General features: G+C 39.6%; 1 protein-coding gene across 2 annotated transcripts in view; it reads left to right on the top strand.

Annotated features, from left to right (window-relative positions):
- LOC128700858 (copine-8) overlaps positions 1-21,189 on the top strand; it is a gene marked incomplete at its 3' end in the record, with an annotated part of 117,417 nt that overhangs the window by 89,798 nt on the left and 6,430 nt on the right. For both annotated transcript variants that reach the window (XM_070104768.1, XM_070104767.1), the window contains 2 exon segments: positions 5,443-5,750; positions 18,824-18,973. In XM_070104768.1, coding sequence (XP_069960869.1) covers positions 5,443-5,750; positions 18,824-18,973 — 458 coding nt within the window.

Genomic DNA, 21,189 nt, shown 5'->3' with positions numbered 1-21,189 from the left:
CAGCCTGTGTCAGGGCTAGCTTAAGTTTCATCAGCTCTACTTCCTTATCACCTGGAGTAGGTGATCCTTTTTAGTTACTGATAACAGACATGTTTACTGATAGATTATTACCCTCCTCAATGTAGCCTAAAAAGTCAGTGGACACAACTTCTATTATAGCCTTTTATATGCTTCAACATTTGCTTCACTCTCACAATTATCAGTGGAGAAAAATTTTCCAGAGGCAGAATATAGCAGCACAAGTTAAATGTAAAATATTCACACAGCAGCTACCATAAAACCCACAAACAAACTTTCCCTTAGGTGGAAAAAAAAAACCAGTAAAACATTAAGATCTAAAAACAGTTTTACTTCCACTGAAACCTTCTTGATAAGTGTCCTCTCCTACCAGCAACATGTAACTGCAGCCCCATACCAACACATATAGTTCAAAGCATGTCTCGAGTTATTTTAACAATCAGATGACTCTTCCGGTTGAGCTTCCCATGTTACGTTGGTTGAGGGTCCTTCTCACTATATGCTCTGGTTAAAATAGCTCTCTAATACCCGCAGACAGCACTACTGACCACTACCCAACCTTCCTCTTAACAAACATTAGTAAACCACCACTCGAATACAACGAAGTTTCATTTAGACTCCATGATGAGGCCTCAATAAGGAATTTCACAGCAGACCTGGAAACTGTTGACTGGCCTACAGAATTCTCCAATGCCAATGGCATTGACGATTGGACAGACATTTTTCTTAACAAAATACTTAGACTATACAACAAACATTGTCCAATAAAAACGAAACAGATCACGAATAAACGGCTTGGTTGCCCATGGCTAACCAGCAGCATTCTGAAATCCATTGATAAGAAACACCAATATGAAAAGCAATATAGACAGGGCTTAATACACAAAGATTTTTCTTAAACAATATTCAACAGTTCTCACCAAATTAATAAAGCCAAACAACTATACTACTCCAGCAGATTCACTGACACAAGAGGAGATATAAAAAGGACCTGGAAAACATTTTCCCAGATTCTGGGGACCCACAAACTGAAAAAAAACAAGAATATTGTTCTAACTAAACCTCATGAAACACCACTGCATCCCACTGATACAGCTAACAAGATAAACGACTTCTTCTCAAACATAGGATCTAATCTCGCCAGTAAAATCCCACGTATCAATGCCCGTGCCGGGGACTACCTAGATGGGAATTTCCCAAATTACTTCTATCTTGTACCAACTGAGCCCACGGAAGTCACCGCGATCATAAAGTCACTTAAAAATAACTCGGGGAATCTCTCACTTCCCACCATTATTGTACAAGCGAGCGGCCCATGTCCTTTCGCATGCTATCACATTACTTTTAAACAAGTCACTGGAAACTAGCACTTTCCCGACACTACTCAAGACAGCAAGGGTTACACCAATACATAAAGGTGGTGACCCTACAGACGTAAACAACTATAGGCCAATATCAAACTTACCATTGCTATCCAAAATCTTCGAGAAACTCGTGCACAGGAGACTATATTCATTTATAACGGCACAAAACATACTCAACCCCTGCCAATTTGGATTCAGGAAAAATAAAAGCACTAATGATGCAATTATAAAAATGCTAGACCTGCTTTACACAGCATTGGAAAATAAGGAATATCCGCTAGGAATTTTTATTGACCTAAGAAAAGCGTTTGACACAGTAGACCACGGCATCCTACTCCACAAACTTGACCACTATGGTATAAGAGGCCATGCGCTTGCATATTTTAAATCCTACCTTTCTAATAGGTATCAGTATGTCACCATTAAAGACACAGCCTCATCAACACGGCCACTTGATACTGGAGTTCCGCAGGGAAGTGTCCTTGGACCCCTGCTCTTCCTCATTTACATCAGTGATCTCTCAAACATATCCCAACACCTGAAACCCATTCTCTTTGCTGACGACACGACTTATGTCATCTCCCACCCTAATCTTGCCACCCTCGACACCATTGTTAACGAGGAGCTGCTCAAAATATCGACTTGGATGACAGCCAATAAACTTACACTTAACACTGGCAAAACCTACTATATTATGTTTGGTAGCAGAGCAGGTGTTACGCAGCTTAACATTAAAATCGACAACACTCTAATTGACAGACATAATGAGGGCAAATTCCTTGGCCTATACCTCGACAACAACCTGAATTTCAGCACCCATATCCAACACACAACAAAAAAAGTATCCAAAACGGTGGGGATCCTCTCCAAGATACTATACTATGTACCGCAAACTGCCCTTCTCACACTATACCATTCACTTATATATCCATACCTCACCTATGCTATCTGTGCTTGGGGATCAACTGCAGCAACACACCTAAAGCCAATAATAACCCAACAAAAAGCCGCAGTTAGAATAATCACTAAATCCCATCCCTGGCAACACACCTCCCCACTCTTCATAGATCTAAACTTACTCCCTGTTCAGAACATCCACACTTACTACTGTGCAATCTATATCTACAGGACCTTAAATTCCAATATTAACCTTGACCTAAAACGCTTTCTTGATAGTTGTGACAGGATCCACAGGCATAACACCAGACACAAACATCTCTCTGACATTCCCTGTGTTTGACTAAACCTTCACAAAAATTCAGTGTATTTCAAAGGCCCTAAAATCTGGAACACCCTACCTGAAAACTCTAGAACTGCAGACACATTCATCACTTTCAAAACTACAGTTAGAAAACTTCTCATCTCCCTGATCCACCCCGACAACTAACTACATGATAACCACCTGGTGGTTATCATGTAATTAGTATTTTATAACATGTAAACCACACAATACCCAAAACCTGTAAACCCCACATTGTAACCCTTATAGAGAATAAACTTGAATTGAATTGAATGAGGCCTAGGGAAATACATCAATTACAAGTTCAACTCATCCTCTGAAACTTGTCCTTTCTTCAATTCAGACAATAGGTTAAAGTTATACTACTTGTATACACGAATACCTATATACAGTGGACCCCCGGTTAGCGATATTTTTTCATTCCAGAAGTATGTTCAGGTGCCAGTACTGACCGAATTTGTTCCCATAAGGAATATTGTGAAGTAGATTAGTCCATTTCAGACCCCCAAACATACATGTACAAACGCACTTACATAAATACACTTACATAATTGGTCGCATTGGGTGGTGATCGTTAACCCTTTGACTGTCGCGGCCGTATATATACGTCTTACGAGGTACCGTGTTTGACGTATATATACTCATAAATTCTAGCGGCTTCAAATCAAGCAGGAGAAAGCTGGTAGGCCCACATGTGAGAGAATGGGTCTGTGTGGTCAGTGTGCACCATATAAAAAAAATCCTGGAGCACGCAGTGCATAATGAGAAAAAAAAAACTCCGCCCGTTTTTTTTAATTAAAATGCCGAATTTGTGGTCTATTTTCGTATAGTACTTATGGTTGTATTCTCATTTTATTGGTCTCATTTGATAGAATGGAAAACATATTATAGAAATAGAGGTGATTTTGATTGATTTTACTATAAAAAGAACCTAGAAATGGAGCTCAAAGTAGGGGAAATGTTTGATTTTTGCCAATGTTCAAAAGTAAACAAATGATGCCATTGTCCAATAAATGTCCAACTAGCCATTCTAATATGCAGTCATGAATGGGTTGATGTTATTTATACAATTATTACAGTATTGCAGTAGTCTGCATAATAGTAAGTCTTCTATTTTTTGTTTGAATAAAAATTCAAAACAGAAAGCAAGAGTAATATCAGAGGGGACTGGAGATGTGACTAATGAACAAAGAAAATGTTATTTTAGAGCCAGGAATGTCTGCATTGTTCATTCTGGACCTTATTTTGAAATTGTCATATTTTTTAGTTTTCGTGAAATTGGCCAAATTGCAAATTTCTGACCACATTATTAGGTAGTTGAAATTGGTAAATGGGCAGTTTCTTGTACTCAAACGATAGAAAAAATGGAGTTCTAAAGAAATAGCTATGAGTTTGGGCGACTGGAACAATGGAATTAGCCGAAAATAGGGCTCAAAGTGGGCGAAATCGCCGATTTGTAAACAGCGCTGAGGTCGCTAACTTCGCGAGAGCATAATTCCGTCAGTTTTCCATCAAATTTCGTTGTTTTGGTGTCATTACAATCGGGAAAAGATTCTCTATCATTTCATAAGAAAAAATTTTTTTTTTTTTTTTTTTTAAATTTTGCGACACCAGGAGACATCTCAGGATTGGGGGTTGCGACAGTCAAAGGGTTAAGCGGGGGTCCACTGTATTTTAAAGCGGGGGTCCACTGTATTTTATGGTTAAGTAGTATTTGCAAATTGTGCATATGACAATTAGTACGGCTTATCCCTTACATTTAGCAACTATGAATACACAATCTCCTAGCATATGGACATGGGAACCACTCCATAAGTCTGGGCCCCAGTCATTTAGTAGCCCATTTTGAGAACAGTTTTTCCATATTTCCTTCCTGGTTGCCTTAACCCAGTGTTTTGATACACTGTAGCAACCCTGGCACATTTAACTCTATAACAAAACTCTGGCATAGGTCTTATCTCCTTGGTAACTCATTTCTTGCCCAAAGGAATCTGCTTCTTCCAGCCTGGCTTCCAAGAGAGGGAAGCAGCCAGTTGCATCTCCACACCTGCACAAAGTATTAGCAAAAAAAAAAAAAAATCAACATTCAGTTATTCTCAACTATTGCATTAATACTCTTTTGCTCTCCTCCGCTAATGCTACCATACTCTTAACCTTATTAATAATAATACACTTTTAAAGTACTCCTTATAAAATACAGTGGACCCCCGGTTTACGATCAGCTCCCAATGCGACCAATTATGTAAGTGCATTTGTATGTGTATGTTTGGGGGTCTGAAATGGACTAATCTAATTCACAATATTCCTTATGGGAACAAATTCGGTCAGTACTGGCACCTGAACATACTTCTGGAATGAAATAATATCGTAAACCAGGGGTCCACCGTATAATTATTCTAACATTATTTGTTTTGTTTACAAGTGTTGAACTGTAAGGATAGCACTCCAGTTCTCCTACATATAATCATTCTTATGCCAGAATCAAGCCAACTGTGTCCTCAACAGTTCAATATAACTAGGTATTACAAATGATAGGCTCATTTCCTGCAACATAGGTATTTACTCCAGTATAACTAGGGTTCTTCTAGTAGCTCCTATAACCACATAACAGTAATTATGTAAATTTTCTATCAAATTTTATGCTATTTTTATTGTCATTACCTAAAGAAAAACATTACCCTTTCAGATTTTTTTTAACATGGACACTGAGCTCTTTTAATTTTGGGGTCTGGACAGTGAAAGGGTTGAATGGTGTATGCTGTAGCACTTATATTTTTACATCATGCTTTCTATTAAATTAAACCTGACTTTTTCTTTCAGGTTGCTAGAAGGTCCAGGGACCACTAATGTTTATCATCTTATCAATCCCAAGAAGAAAGCCAAAAAGTCTAGCTACAAAGACTCAGGAAAGATCACCTTACAGCACATCACCTGTCACGTGCAGCCTACGTTCCTTGACTACATCCGCGGCGGCACAGAGATACACTTTACTGTTGCTGTCGACTTTACTGCCTCAAATGGTGATCCCCGCACCCCAGCTTCTCTACATTACTGTCAGCCTGGCATAGATAATCAATATTCATTGGCAATTAAAGCAGTGGGTGAAATTGTTCAGGATTATGACACTGGTAAGTGACACAGATTGTTCAGGATTATGACACTGGTGACACAAGTTGTCATTTCTTGTCTCTGTAACCATGAAGATTCTGGTTTTTCAAATTATTATGAGATGGCATCAGTAATAAATTGGAGAGCACATTGGACTCAAACCCATGACAAGCAAGTCCTAAATCTTGTAGGCCAATGTGTTGTCCTATCAGGTAGGTGTGCTTTAGTGGTTAGCACACTGGACTGAGAGATTTAACCCTTACAGGGTTTCCAACGTACTAGTATGGCTTACGCACCAGGGTTATTGACGTACTAGAATGCCTAAATTCTAGCGCCTTCAAATCTAGCGAGAGAAAGCTGGTAGGCTTACGTATGAAAGAATGGGTCTGTGGTCAGTGTGCGCAGTATGAAAAAAATCCTGCAGCACACAGTGGGTAATAAGAAAAAAAAACTTTGACGGTGTTTTTGGATTAAAACAGCAACTTTACACTGTATTTTTGTATGGTATTTATGGTTGTATTCTAGTTTTCCTGGTCTCATTTTATAGAATGGAAGACGTATTACAGAAATTGAGATGATTTTGACTGGTTTCACAATGAAAAGTACCTTGAAATTGAGCTCAAAGTAGCAGAAATGTTCGATTTTTGCCAAAGTTCAAAAGTAAACAAATCATGTCAAGCGTCCAATACACGTCAACTTGTGAGTCTAATATTCTTTCACAAGTGCGCTGATATTATTTATACCATTTCTACACTAATGCAGTAGTCTGCATAACAGTAAATCTATTTTTTGTGAGAATAAAAATTCAAAATGAAAAGCAAAAGAAATGTAAGAGGGGAGTGGGGACGTGACTAATGAACAGAGAACTTGTTATTTTAGTTCCAGGAATGTCTGTCTTGTTTATTCTGGACCCTATTTGGAAATTGTCATCTTCTGAAATTTGTGTGAAATTGGCAAAATTGCCAATTTCTAACCACTTTATTGGGCAGTTGAAATTGGTAAATGGTTGTTTTTTTTTTGTGCTTATTCGATAGAAAAAGTGGAGTTCTTGCCAAATAAATATGATTTTTTGTTGACTAGTGCACAGGAATTGGCCGAAAATAGGACTCAAAGTCGGCGAAATCGCCAATGCATAAACATCGTTGAGACCGCTAACTTTGCGAGAGCATAATTCCATAAGTTTTCCATCAAATTTTATACTTTTGGTGTCATTATGATTGGGAAAAGATTCTCTATCATTTCGTAAGAAAAAAATTTTTTTTTTTTTTTTCCCGAAAAGTTTTTGACCCTAAGAACGAGTTAGGAGAGGGCCTCTCGACCCTCAAAGGGTTAAGACTCGCTTGCTATGGGTTTGAGACCCACCCCTTCCCTGATTATTAAGGATTTTATATACAAATTCAAGTTTATTTCTACATAATACTTTGTTTATACAGAAATGGGCAACACTTGAGTACATGTAGAAACCCAGTGGTTGTGTAGAGCATTTTGGGCATGCTCATGCCCAACTTTTGACTACAAGGGCAATAAACATACTTTTTTTTTTTTTTTTTTTTTTTTTTTTTTTGTTTTTTTTTTTTTCTCCAACAAGTTGGTCGTCTCCCACCGAGGCAGGGTGACCCAAAAAAGAAAGAAAATCCCCAAAAAGAAAATACTTTCATCATCATTCAACACTTTCATCACACTCACACATTATCACTGCTTTTGCAGAGGTGCTCAGAATACAACAGCTTAGAAGCATATACGTATAAAGATACACAACATATCCCTCCAAACTGCCAATATCCCAAACCCCTCCTTTAAAGTGCAGGCATTGTACTTCCCATTTCCAGGACTCAAGTCCAACTATATGAACATAACCGGTTTCCCTGAATCCCTTCACTAAATATTACCCTGCTCACACTCCAACAGATCGTCAGGTCCCAAGTATCATTCGCCTCCATTCACTCCTATCTAACACGCTCATGCATGCTTGCTGGAAGTCCAAGCCCCTAGCCCACAAAACCTCCTTTACCCCCTCTTTCCAACCCTTTCGAGGACAACCCCTACCCCTCCTTCCTTCCCCTATAGATTTATATGCTTTCCATGTCATTCTGCTTTGATCCATTCTCTCTAAATGACCAAACCACCTCAACATCCCCTCTTCTGCCCTCTGACTAATGCTTTTATTAACTCCACACCTTCTCCTAATTTCCACACTCTGAATTTTCTGCATAATATTTACACCACACATTGCCCTTAGACAGGACATCTCCACTGCCTCCAACCGTCTCCTCGCTGCTGCATTTACCACCCAAGCTTCACATCCATATAAGAGTGTTGGTACTACTATACTTTCATACATTCCCTTCATTTTTTTTTTTTTTTTTTTTTTTTTTTTTTGTCAAAAATTAGGCCGTTTCCCACCGAGGCAGGGTGACCCAAAAAAAAAGAAAGAAAATCCCCAAAAAGAAAATACTTTCATCATCATTCAACACTTTCACCACACTTGCACATTATCACTGTTTTTGCAGAGGTGCTCAGAATACAACAGTCCAGAAGCATACACATATAAAGACACACAACATATCCCTCCAAACTGCCAATATCCCAAACCCCTCCTTTAAAGTGCAGGCATTGTACTTCCCATTTCCAGGACTCAAGTCCGACTATATGTATTTAATTAGGTAGTAGGTTGGTAAACAGCAACCACCCAAGGAGGTACTACCATCCTGCCAAGCGAGTGTAAGATGAAACCCTGTAATTGTTTTACATGATGGTAGGAATGCTGGTGTCCTTTTTTCTGTCTCCTAAACATGCAAGATTTCAGGTATGTCTTGCTACTTCTACTTACACTTAGGCCACACTACACATACATGTCTTTCAACTTCTTTCAACAGACCGGCCATTTCCCACCGAGGCAGGGTGGCCCAAAAAGAAAAACAGAAGTTCCTCTTTTCAAATTTAGTAATTTATACAGGAGAAGGGGTTACTAGCCCCTTGCTCCTGGCATTTTAGTCGCCTCTTACAACACGCATGGCTTACGGAGGAAGAATTCTGTTCCACTTCCTCATGGAGATAAGAGGAAATATACAAGAACAAGAACTAGAAAGAAAATAGCAGAAAACCCAGAGGGGTGTGTATATATATGCTTGTACATGTATGTGTAGTGTGACCTAAATGTACGTAGAAGTAGCAAGACGTACCTGAAATCTTGCATGTTCATGAGACAGAAAAAAAGGACACCAGAAATCCTACCATCATGTAAAACAATTACAGGGTTTCGTTTTACTCGCTTGGCAGGACGGTAGTACCTCCCTGGGCGGCTGCTGTCTACCAACCTTCTACCTATAACACATACATGTACAAGCATATATATATACACCCCCCTTGGTTTTCTGCTATTTTCTTTCTAGTTCTTGTTTATTTTCTCTTATCTCCATGGGAAGTGAAAGAGAATTCTTCCTCCATAAGCCATGCATGTTGGAATAGGCGACTAAAATGCCAGGGGCAAGGGGCTAGTAACCCCTTCTCTTGTATAAATTACTAAATTTAAAAAGAGAAACTTTCATTTTTCTTTTTGGGCCACCCTGCCATGGTGGGATGCGGCTGGTTTGTTGAAAAAAAATATGCATTCAAGGATGTTAAGTGTGTACAAATAAAACTGAATAGGTGAGTATATAATGAATGTCTTTTCTTGCTTTCTTTCTTCTAAAACAAAAACAGCAAAAATGGCTATATCCCTTCTCTCTTTCGCCTGCACTTCAGTGAGTACAAGTCAAGCGTTCCCAGTAGTTGAGGTGTTTGATGGAACTTACATGTGCAGTAAAGGTTCTCTGTACACCCTCTACATCTGCAATTTCACCTGTTTTGAATGGAGATGTTAATGTACAGCAATATTCCACCCTAGAGAGAACAAGTGATTTGAAAAGGATCATCATTGGCTTGGCATCTCTTGTTTTGAACATTCTCAATATCCATCCTATCATTTTCTTTGCAGTTGAGATCATGGCACTGTTGTGATCCTTGAGAAGGAGTTCCTCAGACATTACCACTCCCAGGTCCCTCACATTATTTTTTTGCTCTATTGTATGATCAGAGTTTGTAGTATACTCAGTTCTAATTTTTATCTCCTCCAGTTTTCCATAACAGAGTAGTTGGAATTTGTCTTCATTGAACATCATATTGTTTTCTGTAGCCTATTGGAAATTTTAGTTTGTATCTTTCTGGAGGCTGCTGCTGCTGCTGCTGCTGCCGCCGCCCGCAGGTTCAATCCCAGCCGGGGTATGGTTTGTTTGCAATCGTGTCATTACGATTTCGTGAGTCATGTTGACGGCAGTGAAGGGACTTGAGCTAGAGTTCGTCACGGCCACGCTAGCTGGAGATTCGTCTGTAAAAACTTGCATTTGTGGTCACAGTGGTGCCTGTGCTAACCTTCCTATGGTGTAGAAATATACCTAGTTGGACGAATCTTATTGTGGCTAGCTGGTCTAGTGGCTAATGCGACGGGCTGGAGTTTTGAGACACTCTGACCGCAGGTTCAATCCCAGCCGGGGTATGGTTTATATCTACGTTTTATTTTTCCTGCTTTCAAATTTGGCGCATTAGGCCTGAGCGGCCTAGACATGAGAGAATGGGTCTGCACACTCAGTGTGCACCATGTGAAAAAAAATTGGGACCCTGCGGTACCACATGGTAACACTAGTTAGTTTCAGCTGCATCTTGGGTCAACATTATGGCAAAGCCTCGTGATTCACTCATGCCTCGTCGTATTAATACTTTTATTTGAGGAAAGTGATATAGAACGTGAATTTAGTGGATTTGAGACTGATGTGGCCACTATTGATCATGGAATTGGTGAAAATATTGACAATAACCCAGATGTCCCTCAGCCCATCACCTCTGGGGCCACTGGGGCCACGCCAGACCCTCGGCCAAGCACTTCTGGCATGGTTAGTGTGGCCACACAAGACCTTCAGCCAAGCACCTCTGGAATGGCTAGTGTGGCCATCCCAGACCCTCAGCCAAGCACCTCTGGGGTGGCCAGTGTTACAACTCAGAGGCTACTATGCAAGAAGAAATTATCATATTCTGTCAGTTTTTGGTGAAGAAGAGAGTGAAAGTGATGTAAGTGATGATGAGATTGATTTTATGCCCATAGATGAAAGGTAGTAGGTTGGTAGACAGCAACCATCCAGGGAGGTACTACCGTCCTTCCAAATGAGTGTAAAACAAAAGCTTGTAATTGTTTTACATGATGGTAGGATTGCTGGTGTCCATTTTTCTGTCTCATAAACATGCAAGGTTTCAGGTACACCCCATCTTACTACTTCTACTTACACTTAGGTCACACTACACATACATGTACAAGCATATATATACACACCCCTCTGGGTTTTCTTCCATTTTTCTTACTAGTTCTTGTTCTTGTTTATTTCATCTTACCTCCATGGGGAAGTGGAACAGAATTCTTCCTCCGTAAGCTATGCGTGTTGTAAGAGGCGACTAAAATGCCAGGAGCAAGGGTATAGTAACCCCTTCTCCTGTATATATTACTAAATTTAAAAGGAGAAGCTTTTGTTTTTCCTTTTGGGCCACCCTGCCTCAGTGGGATACGGCCGGTGTGTTGAAAGAAAGAAAGATGATTCATCAGGTGATAGCGATATACAGTGGACCCCCGCATAACGATTACCTCCGAATGTGACCAGTTATGTAAGTGTATTTATGTAAGTGCGTTTGTACGTGTATGTTTGGGGGTCTGAAATGGACTAATCTACTTCACAATATTTCTTATGGGAACAAATTCGGTCAGTACTGGCACCTGAACATACTTCTGGAGTGAAAAAATATCGTTAACCGGGGGTCCACTGTACATTATTCCCCAGTGAAGCATACTTTTAGGTGGCATCGCTTATGTTCAGGCAGTGTGCCATATGCAGTTCCCAAGGGTCATGGGAGGTCATGATCGAAAACCCCAGCCACTGATAGTGATAGTGATCATGAAGGAGAATATGCGGGGATGGCTGTGCAGATGGAAAGATACAACTGTGGCCAAAATGTATTTATTCCTTGGCACTGTCATGCTTATGCCTCATACGTATAAGCACAATATAGCACATTACAGGTCCACAGACTACTTCATCAGTACTCCTGTCTTCTGTAACCTCCTTCCCTGCAACAGATTCACTCTGTTGCTATGAATGTTGCACTTCTCAGACAGGGATAGGCCCAACAGAAATAACCTAAACAAAATCCAGGAAGTGTGTATGTATCTGAAGCAGAAATTCAGTGCCTACTTTTATCCATTCAAGAACATTGTTGTCGACGAGTCCTTGATTCTGGTCTAGGGACAATTGTCATTCAAACAATATATATCGAGCAAACGTAATCACTTTGGTATAAAACTGTTTGTTGTGTGACTGTGAGAGTGGCACAATGTTGGATGTCATTGTCTACACTGGGAGAAACATACTCGATGATGACAGGTGGATGTTGGGCATTTCCAGTGATGATGTTCGAAAGATGAAGAAGCCATACCTTGGCAAGGGTCATACATTGTTCACAGATAACTGGTACACAAGCCCTATGCTCGCTGATTTTCTACGTGTGAACAAAATTTATGTGTGTGGAGCAGTGAGAAGAAATAGAAAACATATGCCAAGGTTCAGTGGAGGCAGTAGTGAAGGTGCAGTGCAAGCATTTCATGCCAATGACATCATGGCACTGATGTGGCTATGCCTTTTTTTTTTTTTCTTTTTTTTTTTTTAATTTATATAATTTTTATGTTCTGATAATTAAAACTTGTAATAGTTCTTGTGATTTCATAGCCAATCTTTGTTCTGACACTAATAGGTACTGAAATAGTACTCAGATAGTCACAAACACACTGGCAGATAAACATTTTCACCTGTCTTGGTCACATACTATTGTCTAGAAATATATACAAAATATTTATAGGTCCCAGCAATGTTTTAGACATGCTGGAGTATATATGAAACTCCTTGAAGCATGGTGTAAGGCAAGTGTTACTCGACTGCTGACAGTGCAGCAGTGGAGTGACACTTGATGATCGTGCACTGCCTTGGCTTTATTTGCTTTCACTGTTACACATAAATATGTCTGTCTATCTGTCTAGCACTATTTCTGCTTATTTGTCTTGAGTATACCTGGTAAAGTGTATGGTAGAGTTATAATTGAAAGAATTAAGAGTAAGACGGAAAATAGGATAGCAGATGAACAAGGAGGCTTTAGGAAAGGTAGGGGGTGTGTGGACCAGGTGTTTACAGTGAAACATATAAGTGAACAGTATTTAGATAAGGCTAAAGAGGTCTTTGTGGCATTTATGGATTTGGAAAAGGCATATGACAGGGTGGATAGGGGGGCAATGTGGCAGATGTTGCAGGTGTATGGTGTAGGAGGTAGGTTACTGAAAGCAGTGAAGAGTTTTTACGAGGATAGTGAGGCTCAAGTTAGAGTATGTAGGAAAGAGGGAAATTTTTTTCCCAGTAAAAGTAGGCCTTAGACAAGGATGTGTGATGTCACCGTGGTTGTTTAATATATTTATAGATGGGGTTGTAAGAGAAGTAAATGCGAGGGTCTTGGCAAGAGGCGTGGAGTTAAAAGATAACTAGAATGTATCACTAATACTTGCACAAGAGATGAACATGGGGAATATATAATAGCCAAATTCAAATCCAAATACCTACAAAAACCTCTCACATTGATAAACATCTACAGAGTTCCACAGTCAAACATTAGCCAATTTAGTCAAAACCTAGGAAGTATGATAACTGATGCACGCATGAACAAAGATCACTTACTACTCTCAGGTGACTTCAATATAAATCTCCTGCAAGACCAGGACCCACACGTTACTGAATTCACAAACACAATGAGTAACTGTATGTTGCTACCAACAGTAACAAAACCTACAAGAGTTACAGAGACTAGTGTTTCCCTACTTGACCACATCTGGACCAACACCATATCCCCTTTAAAATCAGGCATAATTACAGATAATACCACAGACCACTACCCTACTTTCCTCATAACAACTCTTGGTAAATTACCCCAAGACACTACTAAAGTCACCTTCAGACTTCACAATGAGGCAGCCATTAATAACTTCACAACAGCAGTAGCAAACATTGACTGGCACACTGAGCTAGAAATCAATACAGATATTGACGAATGTATTAATAATTTTCTAAAAAAGACTCAATACCTCTATAACAAGCACTGCCCTAAAAAAACTAAACAGATGACAGCTAAGAGACTGAACAGTCCCTGGCTAACACCCAGCATTCTCAAATCCATAAATACAAAACACCAATATGAAAAACAGTACAGAATGGGTCACATAACCAGAGACCAAACAAAACGTTACTCGTCAATCCTAACCAGCCTGATAAGAAGGGCAAAAAAATTGTATTATGAGAACAGATTATCCAACTTACGAGGTGATATAAAAAAGACCTGGAAAACCCTATCAGAAATTCTGGGAACAAAAAAGATATCACGAAATAGCGAAATAAAATTAGCAAAATCAGATGAACCCCAACTCCCACCAACAGAAACAGCAAACAGACTCAATGATTTCTTCTCCACTATAGGACAAAACCTTGCCAATAAAATCCCAAGCTCAGATACCCCACCAAATGACTACCTCACCGGCAACTACCCGAACACACTGTTCCTAGCTCCGACTAACCCATACGAAGTCTCCCTTATTATCAACGCACTAAAAAACAAGGCAGGAGATTTAAATACCTTACCACCCTTTATATACAAAAAAGTGTCACAAGTGCTATCACCAATCATTGCAACACACTTTAACAAATCCATTGAATCCTCCACCTTCCCTACAGTACTCAAAATAGCAAGAGTCACCCCGATCCACAAAGGAGGAGACCAAACAGAGTTGAATAACTATAGGCCAATATCCAACTTACACCCTCTCTCAAAAATCTTCGAAAAATTAATTCATAAACGAATCTACTCCTACCTTATCTCCCAAAACATACTCAACCCCTGCCAATTTGGATTCAGGCCTAATAAAAATACTAATGATGCTATTATACACATGCTAGAACATATATACACTGCAATAGAGAAAAAAGAAGTCCCACTGGGGATCTTCATTGACTTACGTAAAGCTTTTGATACAGTTGACCATGACTTGCTCCACGTAAAATTGTCACACTATGGTATAAGAGGGCACTCCCTCAACTACCTCAAGTCATACCTCAGCAACAGAAGCCAATATGTGTACGCAAATGGGGCAAACTCTTCTGCACAACCAATTACAGTTGGTGTCCCACAGGGAAGTGTCCTTGGCCCTCTTCTCTTTCTCCTATACATAAATGACCTACCAAATGCTTCTCAATTACTCAAACCCACACTATTTGCTGATGACACAACATACGTCTTCTCCCACCCGAGCCCAGTCACGCTAGCCAATACTGTAAATACCGAATTACAGAAAATATCTACCTGGATGAGTACTAACAAACTTACACTAAACATTGACAAAACCTACTTCATTCAGTTTGGTAACAGAGCTACAGATGTCCCTCTTAACATAATGATAAACGGATCACCTATCACAAAGCTAACAGAGGGAAAATTCTTAGGAATCCACCTTGATAATAGACTCAAATTTCATACACATATACAACAAATTTCTAAGAAAATTTCCAAGACTGTAGGCATACTATCGAAGATACGGTACTATGCTCCACAGTCAGCCCTCCTGGCCCTATATCACTCTCTTATTTACCCCTATCTCACCTATGGAATTTGTGCATGGGGCTCAACAACAAGTAACCATCTCAGACCACTAATTACCCAACAAAAGGCTGCAGTTAGAATGATAACAAATTCTCACTACAGGCAGCACACTCCACCAATATTCAATACACTCAACCTATTCACCATACAAAACATCCATACTTATTACTGCACCTATTACATACATAGAACACTCAACTCTGATATTAACCCTCCCCTCAAACATCTCCTTGCCAACCTCAACAGAACACATGACCATAACACAAGGCACAGATCACTCTTTGATATTCCTCGTGTCCATCTCACGCTATGCAAAAACTCAATGCACATAAAAGGCCCTAAAATCTGGAATTCATTACCTGTAAATATAAAAGAAACACTACCTGTTTATAAATTCAAGTCTCTTCTCAAAGATCACTTACTCACCCAAAACCAAATAAATACTGAATAACTGAACCTTATAAATTGTATATCTTAAATGTTTCTCACAATTATATCACATAAATGTTAAACCTAAAACCCAATCTAACTTTATTATTTTTTAAATACACTACCTAACAGAATACTCCATTCTACTGAATTTATAACAATGCATGCAACCATATTACCTGTCTTTGTAATACTCACTTGTGCTTTATAGTAATCAGTTTACATTAATGTTTTTCACTGATTTCATCATTGCTTAGTTAATCTTAAGTTAATTTTAAGCCAGCCCGTAATGCTATGCATAGTATAAGTGGCTTTGGCATGCTGCTCTTATCTGTATTTTTTTTTTGTACCTCTGTAAGTGTGCTCAAATTATAAATAAATAAATAAATAAATAAATAAATAAAGAATCACACACAAAGTGGGAGTTGTCACAGCTGCTCTTTGCTGATGACACTGTGCTCTTGGGAGATTCTGAAGAGAAGTTGCAGAGATTGGTGGATGAATTTGGTAGGGTGTGCAAAAGAAGAAAATTAAAGGTGAATACAGGAAAGAGTAAGGTTATGAGGATAACAAAAAGATTAGGTGATGAAAGATTGAATATCAGATTGGAGGGAGAGAGTATGGAGGAGGTGAACGTATTCAGATATTTGGGAGTGGACGTGTCAGCAGATGGGTCTATGAAAGATGAGGTGAATCATAGAATTGATGAGGGAAAAAGAGTGAGTGGTGCACTTAGGAGTCTGTGGAGACAAAGAACTTTGTCCTTGGAGGCAAAGAGGGGAATGTATGAGAGTATAGTTTTACCAACGCTCTTATATGGGTGTGAAGCATGGGTGATGAATGTTGCAGTGAGGAGAAGGCTGGAGGCAGTGGAGATGTCATGTCTGAGGGCAATGTGTGGTGTGAATATAATGCAGAGAATTCGTAGTTTGGAAGTTAGGAGGAGGTGCGGGATTACCAAAACTGTTGTCCACAGGGCTGAGGAAGGGTTGTTGAGGTGGTTCGGACATGTAGAGAGAATGGAGCGAAACAGAATGACTTCAAGAGTGTATCAGTCTGTAGTGGAAGGAAGGCGGGGTAGGGGTCGGCCTAGGAAAGGTTGGAGGGAGGGGGTAAAGGAGGTTTTGTGTGCGAGGGGCTTGGACTTCCAGCAGGCATGCGTGAGCGTGTTTGATAGGAGTGAATGGAGACAAATGGTTTTTAATACTTGACGTGCTGTTGGAGTGTGAGCAAAGTAACATTTATGAAGGGATTCAGGGAAACCGGCAGGCCGGACTTGAGTCCTGGAGATGGGAAGTACAGTGCCTGCACTCTGAAGGAGGGGTGTTAATGTTGCAGTTTAAAAACTGTAGTGTAAAGCACCCTTCTGGCAAGACAGTGATGGAGTGAATGATGGTGAAAGTTTTTCTTTTTCGGGCCACTCTGCCTTGGTGGGAATCGGCCAGTGTGATAATAAAAAAAAAAATTGTCTTTCTGTCTAGCACTGTCTCTGCTTATCTGTCTTTCTGTCTGCCTGTGTGCCTGTCTGCTTATCTCTGTGTCTCAGAGAGAGAGCCGCTCATGAACCAACAGGTATTACACACGATGCAGAGTCGTCACATCTGATTCCTGAACAAGTGAGAATGAGTTTTACTTGCCAGCTATGCTTATTATGCATTATATCTACAAGCACAGTATAGCACTTTGTCTGGATATTTTTGGGTAATCCTAGGTAATTTACACTATGTATAATAATTATTTGTGTGTACCTGTGAGATAGACAGAGAGACAGTCGAAGTCAATCAAGCACCCAGCCAGCCGATCTGCTGAACATGTGTTACACATGTTCCAGAATTTTTTTTCTTTACTTAGGGCATAGGTTATAGGACATTCTGGCAGGATGACACTACCAGTGGTATCAAAATGGGTTATTATCAAGGTTTTTGATATTTCCTCCACCACTTGTGGCCACATCCATTTCTAAGCCACTAAACTCAAGATCAACATCACCTTCCTCTTAAAAGAGGAGTGTTAATACGACATACATCAGTGAATCCCTGGTGTTTGCCACACTGTTTGCTCTGGCTGGTGCTTAATTGAACTGGTGCTCCCACAAAGTACTAAGTGGTCCCAGATTTTTTTAATACTGCAAACACCGAGTGTTTAGACCCATTTTATACTGACCAGGCATCTCAGGCCAGTTGTGTCGAATTTGGAGGCAGGAAAAATAAAACGTTGATCCACGTTTGGAGTGCTACGTCTGGACAGTTAAGGGGTTAAAGGAGGGGTTTGAGATATTGGCTGTTTGGAGTGACATCTAGACTGTCATATCTGAGTGCCTCTGCAAAGACAGTGATTGTGTGATTGATGGTGAAAGTTTCTTCTTTGGGTCACTGCCTAAGTGAGAGACGGCTGACATGTTGAAAAAAAATTGATAATTTAGACACGTGTGCAACACTTGGGTATTCTACACTTGTCTGACCTATAGGCATGACCTACTTCTACCTGTGGATTTGTCCAAGGTGACACCACCTATGGCTGCTTCACCTCACCTGTCTACAGTATATAAGCCCCTTTGTGCATATTCATTATTCTTTTCAAGATTGATGGACTGATTACATTGACTCCAGACTGAGGAACTGATTACCTCAAATTCCTGACCTTCAACCATTCTTCTTTGTATTAAACTGATGAAGCCACTGTGTGGCAAAACATTTCCTTAATAAGATAATTAAATGTTGCATATGTTTCTAGTTTATCAACTTGTCTGTTCTGTGAACCATTTATCTACAGTACACTTTGTCAAAGTACAATTAAAAAATTTATTCAAACATGCTATTAACTCTCATCATGACCTGCTTTAGCTTAGTCATTTACTATATATAAAAATATGATCTGAGTTGCTGTTTTGATATTTCAGATAAGATGTTCCCCGCACTTGGTTTTGGTGGCAGACTTCCACCTGACTGGAAAGTGAGTCATGAGTTCTTTCTTAATGGAAGTCCCGACAACCCTTACTGCCAGGGTGTAGATGGGATACTGCAGGCATATCAACATGCTCTGCAGACAGGTATGTAGTTCATTGGTAGTTCAGTCGGCTCATAATCATAGGACCTGGGTTCAGTCTTGTGCAGGAGCAAGATGCTTGAGTGGGTCTCTTAACCTACTGCCCCTGTTGGCACACATTATATACACCTACCTGGAGTCTACCTAGAGGCCATTATGAGGATCAGCGCCCCTGTGGCCCGGTCTGTGACCAGGCTTCCCAGTGAATCGTGGCCTGATCAGCTAGGCTTTTACTGCCGGCTGTGCATAGTCCAACATACAAACCGCAGCCTAGCTGATACGGCATTTACTTGATACCAGCATTGACTTGAAGTATCTATCCAGCTCCCTCTTAAAGAAAGCCAGGGGTCTATTAGTATTCCTCTTATGCCAGGTGGGAGGCTGTTGAACAGTCTTGGGCCCAAGACAGAGGTATGTGTTTTTCAACAAATGTATTCTAACAATATACCGCCTCTCCTCTCTTAACAACAGAGTTCCGTTCCTAATTAAACTAATTTGTCGCTAAGCAAGGAGCATACTATAATGGTAGTGGGTCTATGTCAACCATCTTTGATATTGTTTTATTATCACCTTTGAACAATGTATAACATTTTCAGTATATTTTTAAATATCTATACAGTAGTGTACTGTATATTGTAATAAACAGAATAGAGGAAATCAGCTCTAATATACATTATTTAGGTATGCATACTGGTCAGAGAGCCCTTTGTAAGTCCAAGTCGTCGGTAATTGAGTACGTCACTAAGTGAGGAGTGGCTTCACTTTAACCCTTTCACTGTCGGTGCCATATAGGTACGGCTTACGAGCCAGTGTTGATGTATTAATACTCCAAAATTCTAGCTGCTTCAAATTAACGGGAGAACGCTGGTATCCCTACATGTGAGAGAATGGGTTTGCGTGGTCAGTGTGTACAGTATAAAAAAATCCTGCAACACTCGGTGCATAATTTGAAAAAAAAATACCAATCGTGTTTTTGGGTTTAAAATGCCGACTTTGGGGTGTATTTTCGTATGGTATTTATGGTTGTACGTATTCTCGTTTTCTTGGTCTCACTTGACAGATTGGAAGATATATTACAGAAATAGATTTGATTTTGAATGGTATCATGATGAAAAGTACCTTGAAATTGAGCTCAAAATAGCAGAAATGTTTGATTTTTGCCGATGTTTAAGAGTAAACAAATGACATCACTGTCCAATACGTGTCCAACTGGCCAGTCTAATATGCAGTCACAAATGGGTTGACATTATTTATACAATTATTACAATAATTGCACTTGGGGTGTTAATGTTGCAGTTTAAAAACTGTAGTGTAAAGCACCCTTCTGGCAAGACAGTGATGGAGTGAATGATGGTGAAAGTTTTTCTTTTTCGGGCCACCCTGCCTTGGTGGGAATTGGCCAGTGTGTTAATAATAATAATAATATTACAATAATGCAGTAGTCTGCATAACAGTAAATCTTCTATTTTTTGTGTGAATAAATATTCAAAATAAAGTAAGAGTAATATAAGAGGGACCTGGAGACATGACTAATGAACAGAGAAGATGTTTAGTGCCAGGAATTTCTGCTTTGTTTATCCTGCACTGTATTTTGAAATTGGCATCTTTTGAAATTTGTGTGAAATTGGCCAAATTGCCAATTTCTGACAATTTTATTGGGTAGTTGAAATTGGTAAATGGGCGGTTTCTTGTACTCAGTCAATAGAACAGTTGGAGTTCTAGTGAAATAGCTAGGAGTTTGGTGAACTGGAACAATGGAATTGGCCGAAAATAGGGCTCAAAGTGGGTGAAATCACCGATGCGTAAATATCGCTAACTTCATAAGAGCATAATTCTGCAAGTTTTCCATCGAATTTCGTACTTTTGGTATCATTACCATTGGGAAAAGATTATCATTTCGTAAGACTTTTTTTTTTATAATTGGTTATGAATTAGTGTTGTAATAATTGATTCAGACCTATTAATTTTTTTTATTTTATTAACCCTTTGACTGTTTTGGTCGTATATATACATGTAGTTCTTACGAGCCACCATTTTTGACGTATATATACTCATAAATTCTAGCGTCTTCAAATCAAGCAGGAGAAAGCTGGTAGGCCCACATGTGAGAGAATGGGTCTGTGTGGTCAGTGTGTGCCATATAAAAAAAAAATCCTGGAGCATGCAGTGCATGAGAAAAAAAACTCCGACCGTAATTAAAATGCCGACTTTGTGGTCTAT

Source organism: Cherax quadricarinatus, chromosome 94, assembly GCF_038502225.1.
Source record: "Cherax quadricarinatus isolate ZL_2023a chromosome 94, ASM3850222v1, whole genome shotgun sequence".
NCBI classification, from domain to species: domain Eukaryota; kingdom Metazoa; phylum Arthropoda; class Malacostraca; order Decapoda; family Parastacidae; genus Cherax; species Cherax quadricarinatus.
Note: the sequence above shows the minus strand (reverse complement) of the source record. Positions and strands in the feature narration are given on the sequence as shown.